Genomic DNA, 27,199 nt, shown 5'->3' on the forward strand with positions numbered 1-27,199 from the left:
TCCTCACCCCCTTTCTCTGTCTCAAATGTGGGACATCAGGGTTCTGTTTAGACCCTTGGTATTTCTAAAAAGTGCCCCAACAGGGCTCATAAAAATGTGAAAAAATAAAAATGTAATATTGTTAAAAATTACTTAAACAAAAAAAACACTGACACCATCCACTGCTCTGTTAATGTACAAGCATGTGTATTTGTTCTCTGGGGGTGAACACACTAATGCTGTAGGTTGCGCACATCAGTGAGTACAACTAATTGTATAAAGTTAAAACTGATTGTTTTTTATGGTGCATGTTTAAGGCCTCATGCACACGAGATGCAGTTAAACGCGTGTTCAGATGCAGTTGGACACTTTTTTCAACTGCCTCTGAACTCATTCAATGTTATCCTATGTGTCCATGCACACAGTCTCGTTTTTTGCCGTTTTTATGCAGTTGCGTTTAACCTCGTTTTTCCAGAAGCAAAAAAATGGGTTCAGACGCAAAAATGTCCACGTTTCAGATGCAAAACGCGGCTAAACGCGGCACCCGCGTTTAGCCGCGTTTGCGTTTATATGCGTTTTTAAAGGAACCCAATTTTTTGGACCTGAAAACTCAGAAATATGATCTGAGAAGGACATTTTGTGACCTGACTTTGGGGGCCCATATCTTGGGGCCACTTATTGCCAGGAACCCCAAATTCGGTGTGCAGACACTGTGTATCTAGCACTACAACATATACAAATTTGAGGATCCTGTCACCAAGTGACCCCAAGATAGGGGGCCCCAAATTCGGGTTGCAAAATGTCATGCACTTTTCTGCATCAGAGATACATGGCCTCAAAGTCAACTGTGACCATCTGCGGCAATGTAATTTGGTCATTAAGGTTGGGTGTTATGGTAAGTGGTTATCCCTTAGGGTTATTGTTTAGGATTAAGGGTTGGATTCGGGTTAGGGTTGTTTAGGGTTAGGGGTTAGGGTTAGTGTTAGGGGTTAGTGTTAGGGGTTAGGGTTAGTGTTAGGGGTTAGGGTTAGTGGTTAGGGTTAGGATTCTGGATATTTTAGTGTTGAAAATATTTTTATTGAACATTTCAAGTAAAAACAATAAGACAGTAACCGTCATGAGGCAAATACAAGCAGGAACAGTAACAGGACTACATTTATGAATGGACGGCTAACGACTATCAACCACAGTCGGTCCCGTCGGAAAGTTTGGAAAACAGGGAAAACAGCCTGTTCCCGATCCACAAGGCCACAGTAGGGAAAAAATACTCATGGGTTAATACATGAGACAACGTGTAATTAGTATTACGAAGAAGACAGAAAGAAAGAGAGAAAAGAAAGGGAAGAGAGGAGCAAAAGAAAGAGGAACAGAGTGTTACAGGAAAAATGAATATCAAGATGAGAGGAGAGGAAAAGGGGGGAAGGGGAAGGGATACGGGTAGGGGGGGGGGGGAAGGGTAGGAGAGAGCCCACAGCGTCCCTATGCATTCAAAATTTGTTCCATCAAGGTGTCAGAGGAAGAGAAGCGGAGCCAGATCGACCATTGAGATATAAACTTGGTGTAAGTGTCATTGTCCAGTGCCAACATCTCCTCCATTCTCATGGTGTCATTCATAAAGGATACCCACCACGACAATGGGGGGGTAGTCGTCGTCTTCCAATAAGCAGGTATCAGCTGCCTAGCAGAGGACATAAAAAAACGAAGCAATCTTTGTCTCTGCGATTTAATAGACCCGGGCAGTATTGAGAGTAATGCAATTTTCGGAGAGATAGGAACCGGAGTATCAGCTAGAAGATTATAACATTCAAAAACCTGTGTCCAGAAGGGGCGGATCCTCTCACAGTCCCACCAGACATGTAGATAGGTTCCGACTGAGGCTTCACAGCGCCAGCAGGTGGCTGGCGTAGACGGGAAGATTTTGTGTAAAGTAGCAGGGTCTCTGTACCATCTGGACAGCAGTTTATAGTTCTTCTCTTGAGAGTAGCAGGAGATGGTCGACTTGTGCGTGAAGTGGAAAGAGGTTTGCAATTCCGGCACAGATGTCTTCACCCAAATCCGCAGACCACAGCCTAGTATAAGGTGGGAGCTGATCATGCGCTAAAGTCTGTAGTAAGTTATATAAGGAGGATAGCAAGTGTTTGGGGGTTTCTGGGAGCGAGCACAATACCTCAAAGTTGGTAAGCTTGCGGTGTATTTGAGAGGAGGAGTGTAGGCGTTTGGTAAATGCGGACACCTGTAGGGCCGTGAGCCAATCTCCAGGGTGACCGGGGTCCCCTGAGAGGGATGTACAAATGTGAAAGCTTGCGGCCACTCCATACGCCTAAAGGGTCCTAGGGAGGCTGCCCCTGTACTTTGTGGTAAAGCAGGATGGTCAAAGAGGGACGTCAGGGGGCCCGGATCAGAGGAAAGGGTGGTGTTTAGCCCTGTCTTATACCATAATTTCAAGGAGGCCAAGGTCAATGGGGATAAGGATGTCATACTAGAGTAGTCCTGATTGTATCCCCATAGAAGAGCTCGGAGATCCACAGGAGAAAGGTCCTGTTCAACGGCCACCGAGGCCTTGCAAGGAGGACGGGGGAACCATTCTATGATGCGAGTCATATGAGCAGCCGTATGGTAAGTCTCAAAGTCAGGGAGGCCTGTTCCCCCCATAGTCTTCGGGAGTGTAAGCAGTTTAAATTGAACTCTGGGGAGGCCCCTGTTCCACATGAATCTGATGGCTATCGAACGCAGGGAGATGAAAAATGATTTGGGGACTTGGATGGGGATGGTTTGAAATAAATACAGGAGCTTGGGCAGGATGTCCATCTTTAGGATATTAATCCTTCCGAACCAGGGCAAGGGAGACCCCCCCCCCATTCCTCAAGGTCCTTCTGTATACGGTTAAGCAGGGGAATATAATTCAGGGAAAATAAGTTAGCTAGGTTGGAGGGTATAATAACCCCTAGATAAGAAATCCCATTGGTCTGCCATTTAAATGAGAAATTGGATTTTAGAAGGGACAGTGTGGAGGGGGTGAGGGATATGTTAAGGGCTTCAGTCTTAGTAATGTTGATCTTGAAGTTACTATGGGTACCAAAACGTTGAAATTCTCTGAGTAGGGATGGTAGGGAGGTGTGCGGATTCTGAAGGTACACAAGGAGGTCATCAGCATACAGGGAAAGTTTGTGATGCGCAGACGGAGTTTGGATACCTAGAATGGAGGGGTTTTGTCGTATGGCACAGGCCAAATGTTCAATAACAATGACGAGGAGGGGGGACAGGGGGCAGCCCTGGCGGGTACCGTTTGCAATGTCAAAGGGGGCTGATGTGGTACCGTTGACTAGGACCGTAGCCGAGGGTCGTGAATATAGGGACATAACTTTAGAGATGAAGTGAGTTCCGAGGCCAAGTTGTTGTAGAGACAGCTGTAGGAACCTCCAGCTGACCCTATCGAAGGCCTTTTCAGCGTCAAAAGATAAAAGGCAAGCTTTCAGGCCTTTACGTTGGATCAGGGAGATGAGATGTATCGTCTTGGAGGTGTTGTCCCTCGCTTCTCTGCCAGGGACAAAACCCACTTGATCGTTATGAATAATTTTAGGCAATAGAGGGGACAGACGGGTAGCCAGAACTTTCGCAAATAGCTTAATATCTATGTTGAGCAGGGAAATGGGTCGATAGCTGCTGCATTGGGATGGGTCCTTGCCTGGTTTAGGGATAATAGAGATGTTGGCAGATAAAGATTCCTTGGAGGGGAGGTTAAGACTGTCTACCGAATTAAAGGCCTATGTCAGAAGGGGTGCAAGTTGTGGGGCAAATGTCTTGTAGAACCGGGGTGTAAAGCCGTCAGGACCCGGGCATTTGCCCACTTTAAGGGCTTTGATGGCCTGCAGAAATTCAGAAGTAGTCAGGGGCTCATCTAGGGATGTCGCGTCTGCATCATCAATAGTGGGTAGAGCAGTTTCCATAATATAATCCTGTGTGGGGTCGGGAGAGGGGGGGGACCGATCGGGGGGGTTTGCACGCGAGAGGTTATAAAGCTGTGAATAGTATTGCCGGAAGGATTCAGATATCCCGGAGGTGTTAAACGTTTTCCTAAGGTCCGATTGGACGATAAAGGGGATAGAATGTCGTGGGGGTCTAGGGTGAATAGTTCTGGCCAGGTGTTTACCACATTTATTCGCCAGGGAGTAGAAGTGATTCCGCGCTTTATCCCTGGCAATTAGGGAGTGCGCGTCTAAAAGCTGGAGCAAGTCTCTGCGGGCGTTGGAAAGCTGGACAAAAACCGTAGGGTCCAGGTCTTTTTTATGAAGGGGTGCAAGGTCCGCTATGGTAGAAAGGAGTTTGCGTATGTCGTGAGCGCGGGCCTTCTTAAGGCGGGAGCCGTGTTGTATGAGGGTACCCTGGATCACACATTTAAGTGTGTCCCACTGGTTCAAAGGGGAGGTTGTGTCCGCGGAGTGGTCACCTATGAAATTTTTAATGACTTTGGAGACATCTGCCACGCACACGGTGTCCCGCAGCAGATTGTCATTAAGCCTCCAGCCTGGCCCACGTTCGGCACGTAAACGTTAGCTACTGTAAAGAGAAAATCGTTTAGTTTCAGTTTCAAAAATACATAGCGGCCTGAATCGTCTATGAGAGAGTCCAGAACCTCCGGGTTAAAAGATTTATGAAAGGCAACAGATACCCCCTTGGATTTGGCCTGCGGATTAACACTGTGGAACCATTGAGGGTAGTACCTATTGCGCAGTGCCGGAATAGCTCCAGCTCGAAAATGTGTTTCCTGGAGCAACAGAATTTTCGCGCGCTTTTTGTGAAAATGGTAAAGTGTCTGGCTCCGCTTCTCGGGAGTGTTGAAACCCCTACAATTAAAGGAAGCAAAAGTTATCGAATCGTCACTAGCCATGGGGGATCATTGGGGTGGAGCTCGGGATCAATAGGATGAGTGACACTATGGGCAAACCCCATTGGGGTAAGGAACAGGAATAGAGGATGTACAGGGGAGGTAAGGGAGGGGGGAAGGGGTGGGAGGGTAAAGGCAGAGAGAAGGCGAAAGGGGAGGAGAGAAGAAAGAATAGAGAGAAAGAACAGTATAACAACCTTGCATAGGTAGTAGCAACAGTGACAGGTAGGGCAACCCGTTCCCAGCACAATAAACAGGGGCACATGAAACAGGGCATTTAGAAACATCAGTGATAGGAGACGGGCCCAGTAGGTCAGGCAGAAAAGAGGAGTAGGCAAGAAAAATAAAATAAAAATAAAAATAAAAAAGGCCACTAGGTGGCTCCAAAAGACAAACATTACAAAGAAAAGAAGCCTGTCATAAAGGCACAAATCAGTGCATCGCACAGTGATCATAGGATCACCTTGGGGCGCACAACAAAAAAAGAAAAAAACCCTGTAAGGGGGGGGGGGGGCGGAGTGTGGGATAAAAAACAGTCGGGCAGCTCCCAGCACCCCGGCCCCACGGGTAAACCAGTATCAGTTGCGACCTAAAGAGTAAACTAAAGAACATAGTAAGCATAATCATCTTAGTGGTCATCAATAAATGCAATTGTAAACCGGCATAAAATAGAGAACATCTATGAGTCATAGGGGGAAGGACATGCAATAGGCCCAACAAAGGGGTCAGATTAAACAAAACCATAATCGTAAAGTATGTCAAGGGCAACACGGAGGGGACCGTTGTATACAGTGGGTTGCAAAGACAAGGCTTGAGATCAGTCCAGGAACTATCAGCACAACGGAGAACCCCAACTATAGGGAAAGGGGGGAGGGGAACACAGCAACGGGGGTTGTAAAAGATATGTAAAAAACCTGTAAACAAAAGGGTTAATCAACATGTGAGATATTCGACCCATACGGGTCCAAGGCCATCACTGGGGAAGGCCCCAGCGGCGGGAGGAGAAAACAGGCCCGGGGGGCCCACTGGATCGGGTCAGTCGTTGGGATCCTGAAGCTGCGGGGACCGAGGGGTGCGCTTGCGTCCTTGCTTCTGCCATTGCGGGGTGTAGGGTAGACCTGGAGTGGTCGGTGCAAACGGCCAGTCAGGCAGGGCAACTTGAGGCAGTTCAAGCGTACTAAGAAATGTAGGCAGGTCCCCCAACGTACGAAATACAGCGGTTTTACCCGCGTGGTGCACTCGAAGATGGAACGGGAAACGCCATTGGTATTTGATCTGTCTTGCTTGCAGGAGTTGTGTGAGGGGTTGTAGGGATTTCCGCAAAGCCAGTGTTTGGCGAGAGAGATCAGGAAGGAGCATGACGGGTGCGTCGTTGAAGAGGATCGACTGCTGCGTGCTGGCGGCCCTCATAATGTTCTCCTTTATTTTGTAGAAATGGACACGGCACAAGGTGTCACGAATGAAGGAGGGGTCAGGGGTACGGGGACCCGATGTACGGTGCACCCGGTCCAATTCGATCGGGTCCTCCTTGGGTCGTTGGAGCAGTTGGTTGAAGATAGTCGTCACAGCTGCAGGCAGGTTTTTGGGGTCAACCGACTCGGGTATCCCCCGTATACGGATGTTTTTGCGGCGACTGCGATTTTCGAGGTCGTCCTGTTGGTATGAGAGCTGCTGTAGCAGGACTGTGGGTATTGAGGATCCGATCATGTGATTGTACAGTGTCCCGCAGGCTATCTACTGTGCTATCCACATCATCAAAGCGCACCCCCACATCTTTTCTCAAGTCAGAGATTTCCTTGCGGTATGTTTCCTCGATCCGGAGTACACAGTGTTCAAAGTCAGCTTTGGTGGGTAGAGACCTCATGTAGCTGTGCAGAGATCTAATCTGCGATTCCATGTCCCATCCATCCCCCGATCCTAGGGAGGCATTAGAGCGGCTTCTGGTAAGCCTGGGGGAGAGGGCAGTGTCCTCAGAATGTGAGAGCAGGCTGTGGGGACGCACCTGAGACTGCAGAGCTGATTCAGAGCGTGCCGGGGATGGAGGGGCCGGCGTCCCTTTGGATGCCGGTCGGTGCTGAGAGGACGACCGTCCATGGCCAAAATAATCATCGAGATCCCCTCCCGGGTGACGGTTATTACCGCTCTTGTGTGCTTTGGGCTTGTCTTTCCCCATGGTGCTGTGTATAGTCCGGTTTACTGTCCGAAAGAGGGGCCGGGGGAGCCAGGAGCCGAGTATAGGCCCGACCTACCTCTCCATACGTGGGGGCAGGCCCTTAGAGGTGAAAGTCCAGATCATTCAGGAGGGGCTTGCATATAAAGCAGAACGTGGTTCTATAGGTACAGTCTCGAGATAGATCAAGGTGACCCCCGCCGTAGCAATTCTGTGGGGTATAGTGGCTGATTATCTGAGAGGATTAAAGGATCATCCAGGTAGAAGGAATGTAAAGTGGTCAGTCCCCTGCTGCAGTAGAGTAAATGAATAGACAAGGGAGCCAGAGCAGAGTCTGTGTGCAGAGGGCTGCAGGGGATGCCTGGAGTAGTGGACCAGGAGAGCAGGCTGGGGTCACAATCAAAGGTGGATGGAGAACCACAAGCAGAGAGACAAGTCTACTAGAGCAATCCTCCGTGGGGGGGGTTTTCAAGCAGGCAGACCGCAGATGCGAGCCAAAACATCCGCGGAGCACGTTCCCGGGCAGCAGCCGCAGGAAACCCTGGGGATCCTCAGGCCTCAGTAGGCCGCACTAGGCCGGGGCCGGCCGCGGGCCCCCCGAGGGCCGCGGAAGCCCGAAACCACCCCAAATAGGATCCGGGCGGGGGGCGGAGACAACTGGAGGGGACCGATGGCAGCCCCTTACCTCACCCGCCGGCGTGGCTCCGGTGGCTTCAGGTGATCTCGGAGGCCCAAGATGGCGGCGGCCGGCGGAGAAACTAGCGGCAAGTCCGGGTGGCTGGAGGCCTCAATTCCGGGGGAAAATCGTCCAGGACCCCGTGGCGGCACAGCGCGGACCGGGCGCAACAATTTCTCAGGCAGATTGTGCTCGTTGGCAGGTGGATGGCGACAGATGGCTCCGTGAGCGGCGGGAGCTCTTCAACTACACGTCCGCCGCCATTCGCGTCAGGCCCCCTAACCGATTCTGGATATTTTAATAAGGCATTAAAAAATATTATACTACCATATACAGCAGCAAAGAATTAAAATATATTAATCGGTACATATCTCACGATAAAAATATATTAAAAAATTGGCCAAATAAATTTAAAACAATTATAAAAAAATCGAATTAACATAGATTTGCTTTTAAATAAAACAATTTTAAACTAGAAAAAATGAATAAAAACATATATTGAGATAAAAAAATAAATAATTAACTATTTTAATATTGTTTTATATTAGAAATAATGAAAACATGTTAATTGTCACAAGAAAATGTTAGATATTTTAAAAAATTGGATAATTTGCTATAAATAGACATTATTTTTTTTTTTAAATAAAGGATAGAGAAAAAAAATTAATCTGTACATCTATAGATAAATATATTTTATAAATATATACACATACCTGATCGTTACCAACAGACGTTCCTCTGGTGACGCACTGTTTCTCATATTGGTATCCACGAATGTCAGACCAGGCCGTAGTTTTTCTAAGAGCAGATCAAATGTGACAATGGACATCCGGCTAAAATTAAAAAACTTGTCGGGGTAGGTACGCAGCTGCACATACATGTTTGTGAAATATCCAACGGACATTCGCTGTCCCATCAACGGATGGGTCCAATAACGACGAGCTCTGACTCTGGACCTCTCACGAAATTTGCGACGACGTTGCTGTCTCATCAAGAGCAACATCAGGAGCATTTCCTGACATATATTCAATATGGGATCCATTTCAAAATATATACCACAGAAAGAGAGGCAAATGCAAGTGTACAACTGCTCTCTATGCTGCTGCTGCTCACTGTGATCAAAATAGCAAAAATAGTTAAAAAAAAAAAACATGCTTTGAGAGCTTGGGGAGGGTCTACATCAGGGGTCTCAAACTGGTGGCCCTCGAGCTGTTGCGAAACTACAAGTCCCATGAGGCATTGCAAGGTTGACAGGTACAAGCATGACTCCCACAGGCAGAGGCATGATGGGACTTGTAGTTTCGCAACAGCTGGAGGGCCACCAGTTTGAGACCTCTGGTCTACATGATCTTATCTTCATGAACGCAAACGCGGCTAATCGCGGCATGCAAACGTGGCAAAACGTGAATTTCTAAACACACGTTTCAGCTTTTTTTGAGCAGAGTTTTCACCTGCGTCTCATGTGCATGAGGCTTAAGGGGTCTGGGGAGTGTAGTTGGACTTTCTACATGTTTAAAGTGGCGCATAAATGTAAAAATGACAATCCTTATGTTGAGGTTCGTGTTAATAGCGTTTGTTTACAGATGTCCTTTGGATTATAAATACAGTAGAAGTTGAGTTTGAGGGTTTCTATTTTTTGCTGTTGAATGTTTATAGAGAACAGTGAAAACCACATTTTGGAATGCTTACATTGTAGTTTGTTTATTTTAATACATGTTTGTTCCTTTCTAGTTTTTCTCCAGACCCATATAGCTCGAGTGTTTTGCCTGGGTTAAAAGTGTCACTGGATTTGTCTGCAGAATTTTTGATTCTCACTGATGTTCAGAGAAAAGTATGTATTTATAAGCATGTTATTTTTTTAATGACAAATTATGACAGAACATTTGCCTGGAATAGATGATTGTTTTCATTTTTGTATACAGGTTTTATATGTGATGGAGTTGCAGCAGAACCAAGATGATGGAAGGGCTGCTTTCACTTCAATTTCTGAATTTTTGTTGACTCATCCAGTTTTGAGTTTTGGCATCCAGGATGTATGTCGTCATATAAGACATTCAGAAGTTATTCCATCAGAGGCAGAAAATGATAACACTGGTGCAGGTGGGTAAAATGGAAAGTACTAACTAAAATTGTCCTCCTATATACTAGTATGAAGCACAGAGGAGTCTTTTAAGATTTGTAAATTCATCAAATGCTGCTGTTTTAATGAATGTTAGCTAACCCAAAAAGAAAGAAGGATTTAAGTAAAATTTTGGGCTAGAACTAGTGTCTTACATATGCTCCCTCCCCCTCCTCACATTTATGCTGTCTAACCTGTGTATGAAATATGTATATACCAAAGTTTGTAGCATCTATAGCTATCACACATACTAAATATACACATTTGTTTTGTTCTTTGTTTTTTCACCAAGAAATGAAGATGAATACTTTTTGGCCTAAATTTATGAAGGATTATTTATTTGCAAAATTTTATAGTGGAAACTTAACATTTTATTTTATTTTTTTAATAAAAAATGGGCATTCAAGGATGGCTTTTCAGTGCATTGATAAACAACGTTAATAGTATAAACGTATCAAAGCTTTAATACAAAAGATCAAATTTTAAAAAGTATACAGCGCAAAAGAAAAACATTTAAATTGGATAGTTATGACAGACCAATAGGGTAAATGCGTAGCTAAGACCAATAGGGTCTTACCCACCTGTTTCGTGGTAACAGCTGCTTCTTCAGGGTTAGAAAATTCTTCATCTGATTATAATGCATGGTATCGCCTATTTTTCAGTCTCTAAATACAGTGTACAAATGCATATTGGATGCATATAAATTGCACATAGTATTTACATCTCCTCTCCCACAGGGCATAGAGGAAAAAAATACACCCCCATAACTCTCCAATCCCATATACATACCGGATCAATACATTGTCTCTCTGCCTTGTGGGGAGGCAGAAAAGAGGAATGTCAGATGGGCAAACCTTTTCCACCAGGGTAATGAAACCTCACATCAGAAGAAAGGATGGAGGAAACAAGGAATATTGGCTATGGTTCTAGAAAAAATATATATAAATGACATAAGGTTAAAGGGTATATAACCAAACGCTTACGCTATGAGCTTACTAATCCTAATGCTACACTCATATGGCTAACAGAAAATATGTAGGTATAGTGTGTAACCGAACAGACACTTCATTCCCTTCCTAACTGAAACACTATACTATTTAAAGGCAGATACCATATCAACAAAGTGATCAAACGGGTTGCACTGACCTTCATGCATAGAGTAATGGTAAATGGAGCTTAAAAGATACTATACTGGTCCCACAATGTTGAAGTGATAGGGTACCCCAAAATAAGCGAAGTACAATGCCTATTGACTTACACATTTGTTTTATAGTGTCAACAGTAAAATGTCAGGACCAAAATCAATATCAATTCACAAATCACTGCTGGGTGATCCTCATACAGGCCGCGTTCCTCAGAGTCCATTGTACATTACCCAGTCTGTTATCCTCATGCCTCCCAAGGACCCAAACCTGTGACAAGCCCCCAAACTAGCCAGCCACCTTAATAGGGAGAGGGGGCGGGCATGACGGGGGCTGGGTGGGCCCTTTCTCCATGGATAGAGGCACGCACAAATCTATGAAAAAAAAAAACAGCCCCTATAAGAGAGTATAAAGTGGGGGGGAGGGGGAGATAGAAGGGGTGCAAAAGAGGAGGCTCCTGGGTAACCAGGACAGACGGCCTATATCCACCAGTCCGCATGTAGCCTTCATCTCCTTATACAAGTAGCCTTGCTAGGCCCCCCCATGTGTGCTTCAGTGTGAGGCACAAGATGGCCGCTAACCTGAAAGTGACATCAAAACTTCAAGACGTCACATTTTGGGAAAGACGAGTACACCCAGAAATAAAATGGCCCGGGGTAGATGCGGCATGGCTCCCCCCAAGGGGGCTGCACTAGGTGGGGCACACATCAAATCGTCCCCTAAAGACACAACGAGAATCTCATAAACATTTGACCATTTAAACATTTGGTTATTTACTCTTTAAAATCATCTTATGTCATTCGTGTATATATGTGTGTGTATGTATATATGTGTGTATATATATATATATATATATATATATATATATATATATATATATATATATATATATATATATATATATATATATATATATATATATATATATATATATATATTGTTCTAGAAACGTTGTGACTCTGTTTCAGAGCCGAATTCAGGCAAAGATTTGGGCCTGATTCAGCCCTGAACCAGAGAATGTGGTCGCACAACATTCCTGTGCGATCTGCAGCCTGTTCCAGTGTGAACTGAGCCTAAGCCTTTTTTCAGATGTTCAAATTATGCAAGAATATCAAGAATACAGCAAACCAAACACTCAGGACCAAAAGCCCTCCAGTCGCAGGTGTTTCCACCAAGTATGCAAAACGTCCCCACAATGGCCACGCCCTCGGAAACAGTGATCACTAGAAGCTGGGTTGGTATGGGCAATACATGATGCTATTGCATTAGAATAAATAGGTCTCCATTGAATAATATCTGCATGATATTTAATGTTTTATAAGAAAGCTTTTGATACTTTTATACTGTATATGTTTGTGTATGGGAATTCACTGAAGGGCCATCCTTGGAACACTCTTTTTTTATTTTTTTTGTTGTGTATCAATTATTGGGTTGATGATCCTACAGTACTAAGATGTAACTGTCCATATTCATTAGATGCACTGTCCCCTTTACACACACTCTTGCTCTTTAAAAGAAACTAAGAAAAACTTGTTTTCTCGTTCGTTTATTGACGGACACAGCATCTTCATCTTAACCTTAGGGTTATATCGCCCCTTTAGGAGAGGCCTAGGCAGAAAGTGTTACAAACAGCAGCACTTGCACAGTACCACCCAGGGGGTGGTCCTACTGGCTATAACCCCTCACACTGCATCCAGCACCTCAGTTTTTTTCTGCCTAGTGTAGAAGGACCTGGCTCCCAGTGGCACCATTGGTCCTGGGATTTTTTTTCTTTCTGCATTTTTGATTCCTGTGATCTACAATAAACAGCCGGGCTGGGTGACAGGCTGGATATTATAGATTCTGGTAGTCTCCCCAGCCTGGCCATCGAGTGTGAGCAGGCCCTAGCTATGTGCTGGGTCGGCCACAACATGCCCCGTCTGATCCAGGGGCGGGCGGTGAGCTATATGCTGGAGGGCACACACATGACCGGGCAACTGCTGTCTGTGTCACAGTGTGCCGCAGCTGTCAGCCACCCCGTACTGCTCAGGTGATGGGTCTGTCTGTGGAATGCGTCCAGCAGTCCCTGCAGGAGGGATAAGTATGGTCCCACCTGTCTCGGCAGGATGGAGCAGCTGGGCATTCATTCACTGGGAGGTTGAATAGTGTGTCTCTCACTCTCCCTTTCTTCTCTCCCTGTCCCTTCCCTCCTCCCCATGCTATGGGCACATGGGAGTGCAGGTACCTGGCCTGGGGATCCTCAGGGGGGGCTCCACTGGTTGTTGGGGGTCCGCTCGTCCTCTTCCCTGTTTCTGGGCCACAGTGGGTGCTGTGTTTGACATGTGGGGAGGCTGCCGCGTGCTCCGTGGCCATTTTCCTTGGGCCGCGGCCATTTTTTTTGTAGCCACGGACTGTTTTTTGCCTTTCAGCCATTTTCTGGTAGTTCAGCGGCCATTTTCTAGGCGCCCCCAGACGTTTTTGCTGAGGCGGCCATTTTCTAGTAGCCTCGGGTAGTTTTGTCTCTAGCACTGGGTGCTGGTTTTCTTCTAGAACAGCGCGCTTTCCACACAGACACCTTGTGGATGACACGGGAGAGCGGACAGCAGCAGCACAGTACTTGAGTCAGGGAGGTTAGTCCTGCGGGGGGGCCCTCAGTTTGGCAGCTGGGAGGCTGGACATTTTGTGTGACTTGCCGTAGGTCTGTAAGTGGGGACAGGCGAGTGTGGGTCAGCATGGCGTCAGAAGCTGGTACTTTTTCCCCAGACATCCCTGTTATTGCAACTGGTTCCCCTGCACCTGTGGTGCCTATGATCGCTCTGTTGGCGGTCCTGGAGGTCTTTGTTGCCAGGATGGAAGTGGCGGGCGGGCACAAGGGGGGTAAAAAAAACTCCCCCTCCCCCACCGTCTTCTGGGGAAAGTACTGATTCAGACTCGGGGCCCCCGCTGTGACAGGCGGCCTCTGTTCTGACGTATCAGAGGATGCGGACCAGGACCGTTTGGACAGTTAGGATGACTCCGTGTCCAGGTCAGCGCAGGAAAAGGCGCTTATAGGAGCACTTATTACAGCAGTGGAGGATACAGTGGGGGCATCTACAGAGGTGTCGGTCCCTTTCTGGTCCCACAAGACGGCCCGCACAGCTAAGGTGTCTCCTTATCCAACATATTTTGGTAAGTTTATTTACAAGGAGTGGGAAAAACCACAGCGGGCCTTTTCAGTCCACAAATGCATGGCGGTGCGTTACCACTTTGAGGAGAGTTTCTTGAAGAAATGGACATCCCCTCTGATTGTTGACCCCCGGTGTCCAGGTTAAATGAGGTAACCACGATTCCGGTGGAAGGGACTCTTGCTTTCAAGGACCCTGCCGACAGAAGGGCCGAGGTGGTTGCCTGGTCCATGTTTACGGTGGTGGGGGTCAGTATTGCAGCCAGTGTTAGCCACGGCCTTGGTGTCAGATGCTTACTGAATGGGCAAAATTGTTGCACCGTGAGTTGGAGAAGCAACAGGCTTCTCCGGTCTGCGTGGAGCTGGCAGACCAGTTAGTGCTGGGCCTTACATATGTCTGATGCGGCCTTGGATACGGCCCCCCCTTGCTCTCTATAGCCTCTGTATCAGCAGTAGTGCTACGTCGCCTGATTTGGCTGAAATACTGGTTTGCGGCCCAGGCATCTAAGAAAGCACTGGCAGACTTGCCCTTCCAGGGAGAGACGCTATTTGGTGCCTCGCTGGATGATGTTAAGAATGTTACTGGGGATAAGAGTACGTTGCTCCCACAGTCCAGAAAAGGTAAGGAGCCATGCTTTAGGCAAGGGCCCTCCTTTTCCACTCAGAAGCGGATTTTTCGTCTGCCAGTTTGGCAGGTAAGCGTTCCCAGTCCGACAAAGTGACTGCTGAGAGACAAAAGCATTCCTGGTTTCACAAGCCTGCAAGCAAATCTGTTAATGCATGAAGGTTTGCCCCCGCCCGACTCTTGGGTGGGGGGGGTCGCCTTCGGGAGTTTGCAGCCCGGTTGACCTCCCTACTTTTTGACCGGTGGGTCTGCAAACTGGTTTCATCAGGATACAAGATAGTTTCTTTCTTGTCCGCCAAACAGATTTTTTTATTTTTTTTCCCTCCAACCTTCATCTTCTTCCGGCTCGTCCGGAAGCCCTGTCCAGGGCAGTACAGGACCTGCTGGAAAGGTTTCAGGGATTCTACTCCAATCTGTAGTCCCAAAGAAAGAAGGGGTCCGTCCGATCTTGGACCTCATGGCCCTCAACAGCTTTGTGAAGGTTCAGGATGGAATCGGTTCGCTCAGTGGTCGCTGCACTCCATCAGGTAGATTTCCTGGCATCCCCGGACATCAAGGACGCATACTTGCATGTCCCCATATGCATCCAGCCTCCGAGGTTTCTGCGATCAAGGTGCTAGCCCCAATTTTGCCTTTGCTAAGGCAGTGAGAGATCGCAATCGTGGTTTACCTGGATGACCACCTTCTGAGAACAGCTTCCGCCTCAGGATTAAAGGAGGATGTGTCAATCGCTATGCAAACTCTTGGAGTTTGGTTGGGTACTGAACCTACGGAAGTTGGTATTGGTGCCGACAACGCCTGGGTTACCTGGGCCTACTTCTGGACTCCTCAGAGGCGAGAGTTTTTCTCCCTTCGGACAAGCTGCTGACTCTTCAAGCTGCAGTGAAGTTGTTGGTGTCCCGCAGGTGGTTGTCTCTGCGTTTTTGTATGCGAGTCCTGGGTCTCATGGTAGCCACTTTCGAGGCAGTACCGTATGCTCAATTGCACAAATGGAACAAATCTCCGTTGTCCTTGGGTTGTCAAATTCGGGTGAGCCAGCTAGTCAGGGATCCCCTGCTCTGGTGGCTGAGGTCGCCGGCCCTTCGGTCCAGGAAGTTGTTCCTTCCTTCCTCTTCATTGGACGGTGATCACAACGGACACTAGCCTGACCTGTTGGAGGGGAGTTTGGGGCGTACAAGTCAGCCCAGGGTCGCTGGACGCAGGGAGAATCCCGCCTGCCGATCAACATGCTGGAACTTCGGGCAGTCAGGCGGTGCCTATCCACATGGTCACAGAGGCTGCAGGGGCCTCTGGTCAGGATCCAGTCTGACCATGCCACGGCGGTGGTATATGTCAACCATCAAGGAGGAACAAGGAGCTTGGCTGCAGCACTGGTGGTCGCTCTCGTGCTGCGGTGGGCAGAGTGGCGCATGCCGGCTCTGTCGGCCGTGTACATTCCGGGTGTAAAAAACTGGCAAGCAGACTACCTAAGTCGTCAGATGCTGGACCAAGGGCAAAGGTCGCTTATCCAGATGTATTTCGGCCCGTTTGCCTAAGGTGGGGCATGCCAGATGTGGATCTCTTGGCTACTCGATTCAATCAGAAGGTACAGAGGTTTGTGGCTAGGTCAAAGGATCCCTGGGCGAATGCGGCAGAGGTGTTGGTGGCTCCATGGGGACTTTATTGGCTGATTTATGCCTTCCCCCACTCAAACTTCTACCACATCTGCTTCCGGGGGGGGGGGGGGGGGGGGGGGATTTCGGTAATTGTGATTGCCCCAGATTGGCCTCGGCGTCTGCGGTACGCCGACGTAGTATGAAAGGTGGCGGATGTTCCTTGGTGACTGCCAATGCGAGAGGTCCTTCTGTCGCAAGGTCCAATACTTCATCCTGCTTTACTGTCACTGGTTTTAATGGAATGGCTGTTGAAAGCCAGGTGCTAAGGGTCCGAGGTCGACGGATTTGGTAATCTCCATTATGCTGATGGCACGGAAATCATCTTCTCTAAAGATTTATCATCGTATGTGGAAGGCCTACATCTCCATGTGTGAGGAGATGGGGTGGCGTCCATGCACATACTCTATTTTCAGGATCCTGCTGCTTTTGCAGCGAGGAGTGGATCAGAAACTTGCCTTAAGCACCATCAAGGGGCAGATATCGGCTTTGGCTGTTTTTTTTTCAGCGACCCTTGGCGACTCATTCATCGGTGAGTATGTATGTATCTATGTATGTTCAGGGGGTTCGACATGTGGCCCCTCCGGTTCGACCACAGTTACCTCCGTGGGATTTGAATCTGGTACTCTCGGTGCTTCAGAAACCACCGTTTGACACCTTTAGGGAGATACCCTTATTGACACTTTGCATTCCCTGGACGTGGTCTGGGCTCTACAGGGGTATCTGTCTGCAACGGCTCCTTTTCAGAGGTCAGACTCGCTGTTTGTATTGGTGGCTGGTCTGAAGATGGGACTTGCGGTCTCATTGTCCCCATTTCTCGGTGGATCAGACAGATTGCGCTATAAGGGGGCGGGCACCTCCCTTTCCTGTCACGGCACATTCTACCAGGGCAATTGGTGCTTCTTGGGCTTTCCGACATCAAGCGTCTTGTTTCTCAGTTGTGTAAGGCGGCGACCTGCTCATCCGTTCACACTTTCCCAAAATTTTACAAGGTTCATGTGAGCTCATCTTCGGATGCTTGCTTCGGCTGCAAGTTTTTGCAGGCTTCGGTTTTAAGGTTGCAACTCCTCCGTTGAGGAGCTCTGGTTGTTATGGGTGGAGTTATTTTCTTGCTATTCCCACCCCTCTTTTCTTTGACACTGCCTCTGGATCAGCTGTTATCCCAGTCGGTGATATCAGAGGTTCCCTTAGTGAAACGGGGGGGTTTTGGCTCAAACCTTTTAAAGCGGGGTTCCACCCTAAAGTGGAACTTCCGCTGATCGGAACCCTCCCCCCCTCCGGTGTCACAATTGGCACCTTTCAGGGGGGAGGGGGGTGGAGATACCTGTTAAAGACAGGTATTTACACCCACTTCCGGGCATAGACTCCCGTGGGAGTCGATGCCTCTTCCTGTCGTGCCGCGCTGTCTGCTGGGACACACACGGGTCTCAGAGACAGCGCAGACAATTCCTATTGTGCTGCGCGACTTGCGCATGCGCAGTAGGGAACCGGGAAGTGAAGCCGATTCACTTCACTTCATGATTCCCTCACCTAGAATGGTGGCGGCAGCAGCCGAGAGCCGATCGATCAGCCTCGGCTGCCGGCAACGCTGGAACCCGGGACAGGTGAGTGTCCATTTATTAAAAGTCAGCAACTGTAGTATTTATAGCTGCTGGCTTTTAATATTTTTTTTGTAGGTGGAATCCCTCTTTAAGGTTCCAGAAACTAACAGAGGTAAGACCCATTCTAGATCTCGAAGATCTGAATCGGTACTTAAACATCTGAGAAGGCACTACATTCTCTTGATGTAGTAAGAGCGATCCGAGTCTATTTAAAGGCGGCCGTTCAGGTTTGCAAAACACAGGTTTGTCCTGCCAGAGAGACCAAGATGTGGACAAGCAGCGTCAAGAGCCATTATTTTCCAAATGGATCTGTCAATAGATTGTTCAAGCTTCAGCTTAAAGATGAAAATTCTTCCTTCGTATGTTAGAGCACACTTATCCAGGGCGATTAGTGCCTTTTGGGTGGTGCATCATCAGGCCTCTATGGCTCAGATCTGTCAGGCTGCAACTTGGTCTCCGGTTCATACGTTTATCAGATTTTATCAAATCGATATTAAAGGTCATGATGAGGATATTGCCTTTGGGCGCAGTATACTGCAGGCTGCAGTATGAGTCCTCTGGACTCCTGTTTTTTGTTGTCTCCCACCCCCCCCCCCCCCCCCCTGATGTAAGAAAATAAAATAGGATTTTTATAACAGCTTACCTGTAAAATCCTTTTCTTTGATGTACGTCAGGGGACACAGAGGTCCCTCCCTTCTTGGTATACACTTGTATTGCTTGGCTACAAAACTGAGGACTCCCAGTAATGGGGGGGGGGGGGGGGGGGGGGGGTTTATATAGGGGAATACACGCCTTAGGGGCATGCCAGTGTCCAGCACCAGTGTGTCCGATATAACCCACATAGTAATTACTATGGCACTGTGTCCCCTGATGTAAATCAAAGAAAAGGATTTTTCTGGTAAGTTTTAAAAATCCTATTTTTCTTGCTATTCCCACCCCTCGTTTCTTTGACACTGCTTGGTGACGTCCCTAAGGTCAAGAGGAAGGATTTTACGGTGAGTACAAAAATCCTATGTTTAATTTTTTTGCCAAATTTCAGTCTTTTTTTTCCCTATATTGTATATAACAAACAATTGGGGAAAAAAAAGTGGTTTAATAACAGCAAAAAAGCTTTATCATTCTCAAAAAATTTATGTAAAATACTTTTGGGTTCAGTGTTGCATGGCTATTTTTCAGTCAAAGTGTGACAGCACAGACATCTGAAAAATGGCCTGGACTGGAAGGAGGGGAAACAGCCCAGTCTATAAGCGGTTATTGAATTTCTCCAAATATGGGTTGCTTCCTACCATAGCATCGGGAGATAGTGGGATGTTTGAAACAGATATTTAAAATTTTATTTCAATTTATATTCTCTCTGCTCTATGTGGGGGTATCAGTAGAAGATTGAAGTATCGATGGATCTAAATGTTTGGTAATGTATACTACCTTTTTCTTTTTTTTTTTTTGTTAAGCAAAATTTCTATGCATACTCTCAAATACGCTAAATTTAAAGCTGCATTTTTTCAGCGCCGTAAAGGAAATATCCTTTTATTTCATCTTTAGTTTTAAATGCCTGAACAGCTGTCATGAATGTATTGTATATGGCTCAAGGGCCATTAAGAACAGGAGAGGGTGACTAGGAATATATATCCCTGTCTGGTCTGGTACACCTTGAAATATGTTGTGAACTGGTTCCTAGCTGTGGGTTGCCAGTATAATAATCTCACACATGATATAAATGCATGTCCAAAACCATATTTGGTTACGATTTTAAAAGGGTAAGGCAGTCCAACCAAATCAAATGCTTTTTCCATATCTAGGGAAATCACAACTCTAGTCCCAAGATTGTCATGGTGCATTTGTACAGCGTGTGGTCAAATAACCACCTAATATTAAATTGAGTGCCTCTGCCTGATGTAAAGCCTGTTTAATCTGAACAAATACAGTAATTGTAGCTTTTTGGCCAATACTTTCACCAGTATTTAAATGTCCATGTTAATTAGGGATTCACAGGATTCGCAGTCTAACCAGATCTTTGCCTGGTTATTATACTTCTCAGAGATGTGTAGGGATCTTTCCTCCCTGGCAGAGTTCTATATTCAGAATAGATGAGGCGTAAGGAATTCCCTATTTGTCTAATATCACTTAATTAGTTACCCCTAAAATTCTGGTCTTTTGTCAAAGAAAAAAGATGCATGCACCTGTTTCATTCTGTTTTTGCTCAGCTTCCCCTAATTTCCTGTTAGAGCATGAACTGACTATGTCACAAGGGACAGCAAGGTTTCAAGCTGATATCAATCATTTAGCTTGTAGACTAGAGAAGGCTTGGCTTGCTGCCTTTTATGTTTTGGGGCTGTGTAGGGGTAGTCTGTGATCTGGTGACCTGCTTGGTTAAAAAGACATGGATGGTTTTAAAGATACAGCAGCTAAATTTAGCACATTTTAGCGAATTTTACCAGGAAAAGCACACCTTTTGGCACTTGTATGTGTGAATGTCATCAAGGCCTTTTGTTTGTCCCCAGGGTTGTGTGTTCTAGGCATGGGCTATGTGCAAGCCCTTGACTTGTTACATGTTCACCTTAACCACTTAACAACCGCCCATTGCCGATTAACGGCTTCAGGGCGGTTGTTTAACTCTGAGAGGCTGTTAATTAACGGCTTCCCAGAATTCTGCTCTTGCGCGCCCCCTGGGGCGCGCACACGAGATCATCCGTGACCGCCGGGTCCAGCGGACCCGGCGCATCACGGATCACGGTAAACAGCCGCTCGTCACGCCAGTTTACCACGTGATTGCTCCGTCAAATGACGGAGTGATCACTTGTAAACAAACCGGCGTCATGTTATGATGCCGGTTCCTCCCTCCCCCTTTCTGTACCGATCAGTACAGTGGAGGGGAAAGAGATCGGAGTTAGCAGCGCTGTGGGCTGCATCTGCAGTGCCCACATCGCTGCTCACCGAATTTAACCCCTCAATTCCCTGCCATTACTCTGCAGTGCCCTGCCATTACTCTACAGTGCCCTGCCATTACTCTGCAGTGCCCTGCCATTACTCTGCAGTACCCCGCCAATACCCCGCCATAAATTGCCATACCCAGCCATACTTGGAGATACCCTGCAATACCCAGCCATACTCGGAGATATCCTGCAATACCCAGCCATACTCGGTGATACCTTGCAATACCCAGCCATAGACGCCCCCCCACCCCACCCCTCACCGCCCTCCGGTGCTTCTACCAACTCGCCAATACGATCAAAGCCAGAATATTCTTTTTTTTTTTTTTTTCAGGCTTCCCAGCCTAGAGGTGAGATGCGGGGGTCATATTGACCCCCAGATTTCACTGTAAAGAGGACCTGTCATCCCATATTCCTATTACAAGGGATGTTTACATTATTTTTGGGGAAAAAAATGTCAAACTAAAATAAATAAAGTAAAATGAACAATAAATTTTAAAGCGCCCCTGTCCCCATGTGCTCGCATGCAAAAGCGAACGCATACATAAGCCCCGCCCTCATATGAAAACTGTGTTCAAACCACACATGTGAGGTATCGCCGTGAACGTTAGAGCGAGAGCAATAATTCTAGCCCTAGACCTCCTCTAACTCAAAACATGTAACCAGTAAAAAAAAATTCATGCGTCGCCTATGGGGATTTTTAAGTAGCGACGTTTGGCGCCATTCCACGGGCATGTGCAATTTTGAAGAGTGACATGTTCGATATCTATTTACTCAGCATAACTTCATCTTTCACTTTATGCAAAAATTGGGCTAACTTTACTGTTTTTTTTTTTTTTTTAAGCACAAAACTGTTTTTCCCCCCAAAAAAACGCGTTCGAAAAATTGCTGCACAAATACCGTGTGAGATAAAAATTTCCAACGACCACCATTGTATTCTCCAGGGTCTTTGCTAAAAAAAAAAAAAAAAATATTATGTTTTTTTGGGTTCTGTGTAATTTTCTAGCAAATAAATGATGATTTTTACATGTAGGAGAGAAATGTCAGAATTGTCCTGGGTGCTCCAGAACGCCTGATGGCGCTCCCTGCATTTTGGGCCTCTGTATGTGGCCACGCTGTGTAAAAGTCTCACACGTGGTATCGCCGTACTCGGGAGTAATAGCAGAATGTGTTTTGGGGTGTAATTTGTTGTGTGCATATGCTGTGTGTGAGAAATAACCTGATAATATGACAATTTTGTGGGAAAAAAAAATCTTGATTTTGCAAAGAATTGTGGGAAAAAATGACAACTTCAAAAAACTCATCATGCCTCTTACTAAATACCTTGGAATGTCTTCTTTCCAAAAAGGGGTCATTTGGGGGGTATTTGTGCTTTTCTGGCATGTTAGGGTCTCAAGAATTGAAATAGGCCGTCAGTACTTCAGGTGTGATCAATTTTCAGATATTGGCACCATAGCTTGTGGACTCAATAACTTTCACAAAGACCAAATAATATCCACCAATTTGTACTTATTTTTACCAAAGATATGTAGTAGTATAAATTTTGGCCAAAATTTATGAAGAAAAAATTACTAATCTGTTAAATTTTATAATAGAAACGAAGAAAAAATTTTTTTTTCACAGAATTTTCGGTCTTTTTTCTTTTATAGCACAAAAAAAAAAAAACTGAGAGGTGATTAAATACCACCAAAAGAAAGCTCTATTTGTGTGAAAAAAAGGACAAAAATGTCATATGGGTACAGTGTTGCATGACTGAGTAATTGTCATTCAAAATGTGAGAGCACCAAAAGCTGAAAATTGGTCTGGTTATTAAGGGTGTTTAAGTGCCCAGTGGTCAAGTGGTTAAAACAGAGCTAAACACATTGATCTAAGTTTTAAAAACGGTTATCCCCCCATTCACATTTGCATTAAAAGTTGCACCCTATTTTTGGCAATGGAACTGTTCAAATCAGTTTGGCTCCAATTTTGTTCCTGCACTATATTTTGCAATTTCAGGTGTGGCTTGCATAGATATCTGTGCATGAAGTCACACAGATGTCAGGCAAGTCGCGCCTGAAATCGCACGTACCTGCATCTTTAAAATCATGCTACTTCAAGTAAAGTAGCACGATTTCAAAGTTGCATTCAGTGTGAATAGGCGTTTTCTGTCCGCTAAAACGACGATAAAGCGCCGCTAAAAATAGCAGCACTTTACCGCCGATGCCTGCACCGCCCCCAGTGTGAAAGGGGCCTAACTGACCACATGAGCAGCACCATGTCAGTTGCAAATCAATTAGAAGGTAAGATGGCAGTTTACATTGGCTGAAAGGGATAGGAGGGTTTAGTTCCCCTTTAACCACTTTACGACCGGTGCACGATAATGTACGTGCATTTTTTTGAAGAGGGATATCTCGTCACCGGCAGCAGCTGCTGCCACAACAGAGAGATCTATCTCTTCAGGCGCCGGTCGTGTGTAGGATAATGGTGGTCTCCGCGAGATCACCGTCCTCCGCCACTTACCCGAGCCGTCGGTAGCGGCAGAGGTGATCGGGTCCTTTTCTGTGCTGGATATGGAGACAAGTGAGGCTAAGATGGCCCTCACTCATATCTATACCATAGGAGGGCGGAAGCAACGTCAAAACTTCACTTCCGCCCATACCTCTTAAAGGAAAATTTTTTCAATGTCATTTTTTCAAAAGACTTTTTATTGCATTTTAGTCCAAATATGAGATCTGAGGACTTTTTGACCCTAGATCTCATATTTAAGAGGACCTGTCATGCTTTTTTCTATTACAAGGGATGTTTACGTTCCTTGTAATAGGAATAAAAGTGATCCAATTATTATTATTTTTTTTTTTTTAACTGTGTAAAAATATATAAAATCAAGTAAAATAAGAAAATGTGTATTTTTTTTTTTAAACGCCCCGTCCCGACGAGCTCGCGCGCATAAGCGAATGCATACGTGAGTAGCGCCCGCATATGAAAACTGTAGTCAAACCACACGTGAGGTATAGTCGCGATTCGTAGAGCGAGAGTAATAATTCTAGCCATAGACCTCTTCTGTAATGCGAAACATGCAACCTGTAGAATTTTTTAAATGCCGCTTATGGAGATTTTTGAGGGTAAAAGTTTGATGCCATTCAGCGAGCAGGCGCAATTTTGAAGCGTGACATGTTGAGTATCAATTTACTTGGCGTAACATTATCTTTTACAATATAAAAAGATTGGGCTAATTTTACTGTTGTCTTATTTTTTTTTTTTTTTATTCAAAAAAGTAAATTTTTTCCCAAAAATTTCTTGTAAGACCACTGTGCAAATACGGTGTATAATAAGTATTGCAATGACCACCATTTTATTCTCTAAACATTATATATTGTTTTTTTCTAAGTAATTTTCTAGCACAAAAAAAACGTTTTAAACATGTAAACCCCGCGTCTGAAAAAGAGGCTCGGTCCTTAAGTGGTTAATTGCCATCCCTTCCAGTGCCAAAGTCTGTGACATGTGGAAGTTTTGGGGTTTGAGAATTGTTAGTAGTAGGATTATAGCCAACACGTACTAGATCTGAGGTACTATAAACAGCCTGAACCTAGGATTCCTGGTGCTTTCCAGGAACGACTGATTGCAATTCATGCACATACACTAACTGGTATCACAAGGAACCTGCGCTTTATCTTTAATTTTTGATTTATTTAAAATTGTATCCTCTTTTTTTTTTCCCTAACTATTTTGTTACTTTTTTGTATTTGTAGAAGAGGCACTGGATTCTGATGAAGGGGATGATGCCACAGCTGTACTTATAAAGCTATTTTGTGTCCACACAAAGTAAGTATGTAGGACATGTTAATCCAATTTATATCTTTGTTGTGTGATGTATTGAACTCCAACCTATCACTATTTATTTTGTTTTAGGGCTTTGCAAGATGTACAGATCAGGTTTAAACCACAGCAGAACACTGCTGTACTTGTAAAAGGCACACACGAAGATTTTGGTATGTACTCATGTGTATTTATGTAAACTTTTTTATATATGTATGTGCGCATTTGTGTCATTTTATATGTAAGCACGAACTGTGGCTGTGATGACTTGGTACTGATCATTGTTCCTTTGGGTACTGACCACCACTTTTGAATGGTTTGTGTTCAAGTCAGGGCAGAAACGGTGGTTGGGGGGAATATGCCCCGAATGCTACATTGAGAGGGATGCCATGGCTGACTGTATGTCTGCAGGTGTTCAGAGAGGGGGAGGAGCGATAGGAGAGTCAGACCATTATAAAGCTCCCCCTCTCAGCTCCTGGTACCAATGCAAAGCACCAGCGATTATTATTATTTTTTTTTTGAGGAGCTCTGGAGAGGCAAAGGGGTTTGGACGCCTACAACTCTTATGCATATCTGCCTCTTCTATGCTTGGGCGGATAAGTCCTCCCCCATCCCCACCTGTGTCTGCTCTGCAGGCTGGCAGCATCAATGGTCTGTCCCCAGGGACCCTCAAGTGTCGGAGGAGTTGCAAGGTTCTGTGCAATCAGGACCCGGTGGAGGAATGTGGCTGGGAGACAGCAGATCCCCTGGGCTGAACGGGAGCTTTGTAAGTCCACACACAACACGTGCACAATCTTTGAGCAGCAGCAGCCGACAGTGATCAGAGCAGCTGAAAGATCTGCTTGTTTACTACAACTGCACTGCCTTAGAGACTGTGCCTCCTGTGCTGCTAAAATTATGCTGGTAGGGGGCACACTAATGTAAGGAGGGCACATATATGGGGGAAGCACATTGACGGGAGCTGGAAAATTAATGTGACGGGGGGCTGGAGTACGCTGATATAAGGGGTGCACTGATGTAGGGGGAAGCTCTAATGCAAGAAGAAAGGAACTATTGTAAGGGGGGGCACTAATTGTAAAGGCTGGAACCCTAAGGGGCATTCTGAAGTAAGAGGAGACACTAACGTAAGATGGGGACCTAATGTAAGGAGGGGGCAATGAAATAAAGTCGGACACTGATGTAAAGGGGGTAGTCTGGTGCAAGGAGGGTAGGGGGAGCACTGATGTAAAAGGGAATGGAAGTAAGATGGAACATTGATGTAAGGGGGGGGGGGCTCTAATTCCATGTCCCCCCCCCCTACATCAGTTTGCCCCTTTATATCATTGTCCCATCTTACTTCAAAGGGGGAAGCACACTGATGTAAGGATGGACTCTGATATGAGGAAGACAGTTTTTTTAACCACTTTCAGACCGGACCATTTTGCTGGTAAATGACCAGAGGTCTTTTTACACTTTGGCACTGCGCTGCTTTAACTGGTAATTGCGCGGTCATGCAATGTTGTACCCAAACAAAATTTGCGTCCTTTTCTTCCCACAAATAGAGCTTTCTTTTGATGGTATTTGATTGCCTCTGCGATTTTTATTTTTTGCGATATAAACGTAAAAAGACCGCAAATTTTGAAAAAAAATGATATTTTCTACTTTTTGTTATTAGAAAAATCCAATAAACTCAATTTTAGTCATACATTTAGGCCAAAATGTATTCAGCCACATGTCTTTGGTAAAAAAAAAGTCAATAATTGTATATTTATTGGTTTGCGCAAAAGTTGTCACATCTACAAACTAAGGTACGTTTTCTGGAATTTACGCAGCTTTTAGTTTACGACTGCCTATCTCATTTCTTGAGGTGCTAAAATGACAGGGCAGTACAAAACCCCCCCAAATGACCCCATTTTGGAAAGTAGACCCCCTAAGGAAATTGATAAGAGGCATGTTGAGCCCATTGAATATTTTATTTTTTTGCCTCAAGCGATTGAATAATGACAAAAAAAAAATTTTTTTTTTTTTTTTACACAAAGTTGTCACTAAATGATATATTGCTCACACATGCTATGGGCGTATGTGAAATGACACCCCAAAATAAATTCTGCTGCTTCTCCTGAGTACGGGGATACCACATATGTGGGACTTTTTGGGAGCCTAGCCGCGTACAGGGCCCCGAAAACCAAGCACCGCCTTCAGGCTTTCTAAGGGCGTCAATTTTTGATTTCACGCCTCACTACCTATTACAGTTTTGAAGGCCATAAAATGCCAAGATGGCACAAAACCCCCACAAATGACCCCATTTTAGAAAGTAGACACCCCAAGCTATTTGCTGAGAGGCATGTTGAGTCCATGGAATATTTTATATTTTGCCACAAGTTGCGGGAAAATTACAAACTTTTTTTTTTTTTTTTTTTTTTCACAAAGTTGTCACTAAATGATATATTGCTCATGCATGCCATGGGCATATGTGAAATGACACCCCAAAATAAATTCTGCTG

At 45.6% G+C, this 27,199-nt stretch overlaps 1 protein-coding gene across 2 annotated transcripts in view; it reads left to right on the plus strand.

Moving 5' to 3' along the window:
- Positions 1-27,199, plus strand: part of EDC4 (enhancer of mRNA decapping 4) — a 499,346-nt gene that overhangs the window by 187,331 nt on the left and 284,816 nt on the right. For both annotated transcript variants that reach the window (XM_077456654.1, XM_077456664.1), the window contains exons 11-14: positions 9,442-9,541; positions 9,633-9,810; positions 24,650-24,722; positions 24,810-24,889. In XM_077456654.1, coding sequence (XP_077312780.1) covers positions 9,442-9,541; positions 9,633-9,810; positions 24,650-24,722; positions 24,810-24,889 — 431 coding nt within the window. The remainder of the gene's footprint in view (positions 1-9,441; positions 9,542-9,632; positions 9,811-24,649; positions 24,723-24,809; positions 24,890-27,199) is intronic.

Source organism: Lithobates pipiens, unplaced genomic scaffold (genome assembly GCF_037356315.1).
Source record: "Lithobates pipiens isolate NorthernLeopardFrog02 unplaced genomic scaffold, aLitPip1_a1.2 Scaffold_10, whole genome shotgun sequence".
Taxonomy (NCBI): domain Eukaryota; kingdom Metazoa; phylum Chordata; class Amphibia; order Anura; family Ranidae; genus Lithobates; species Lithobates pipiens.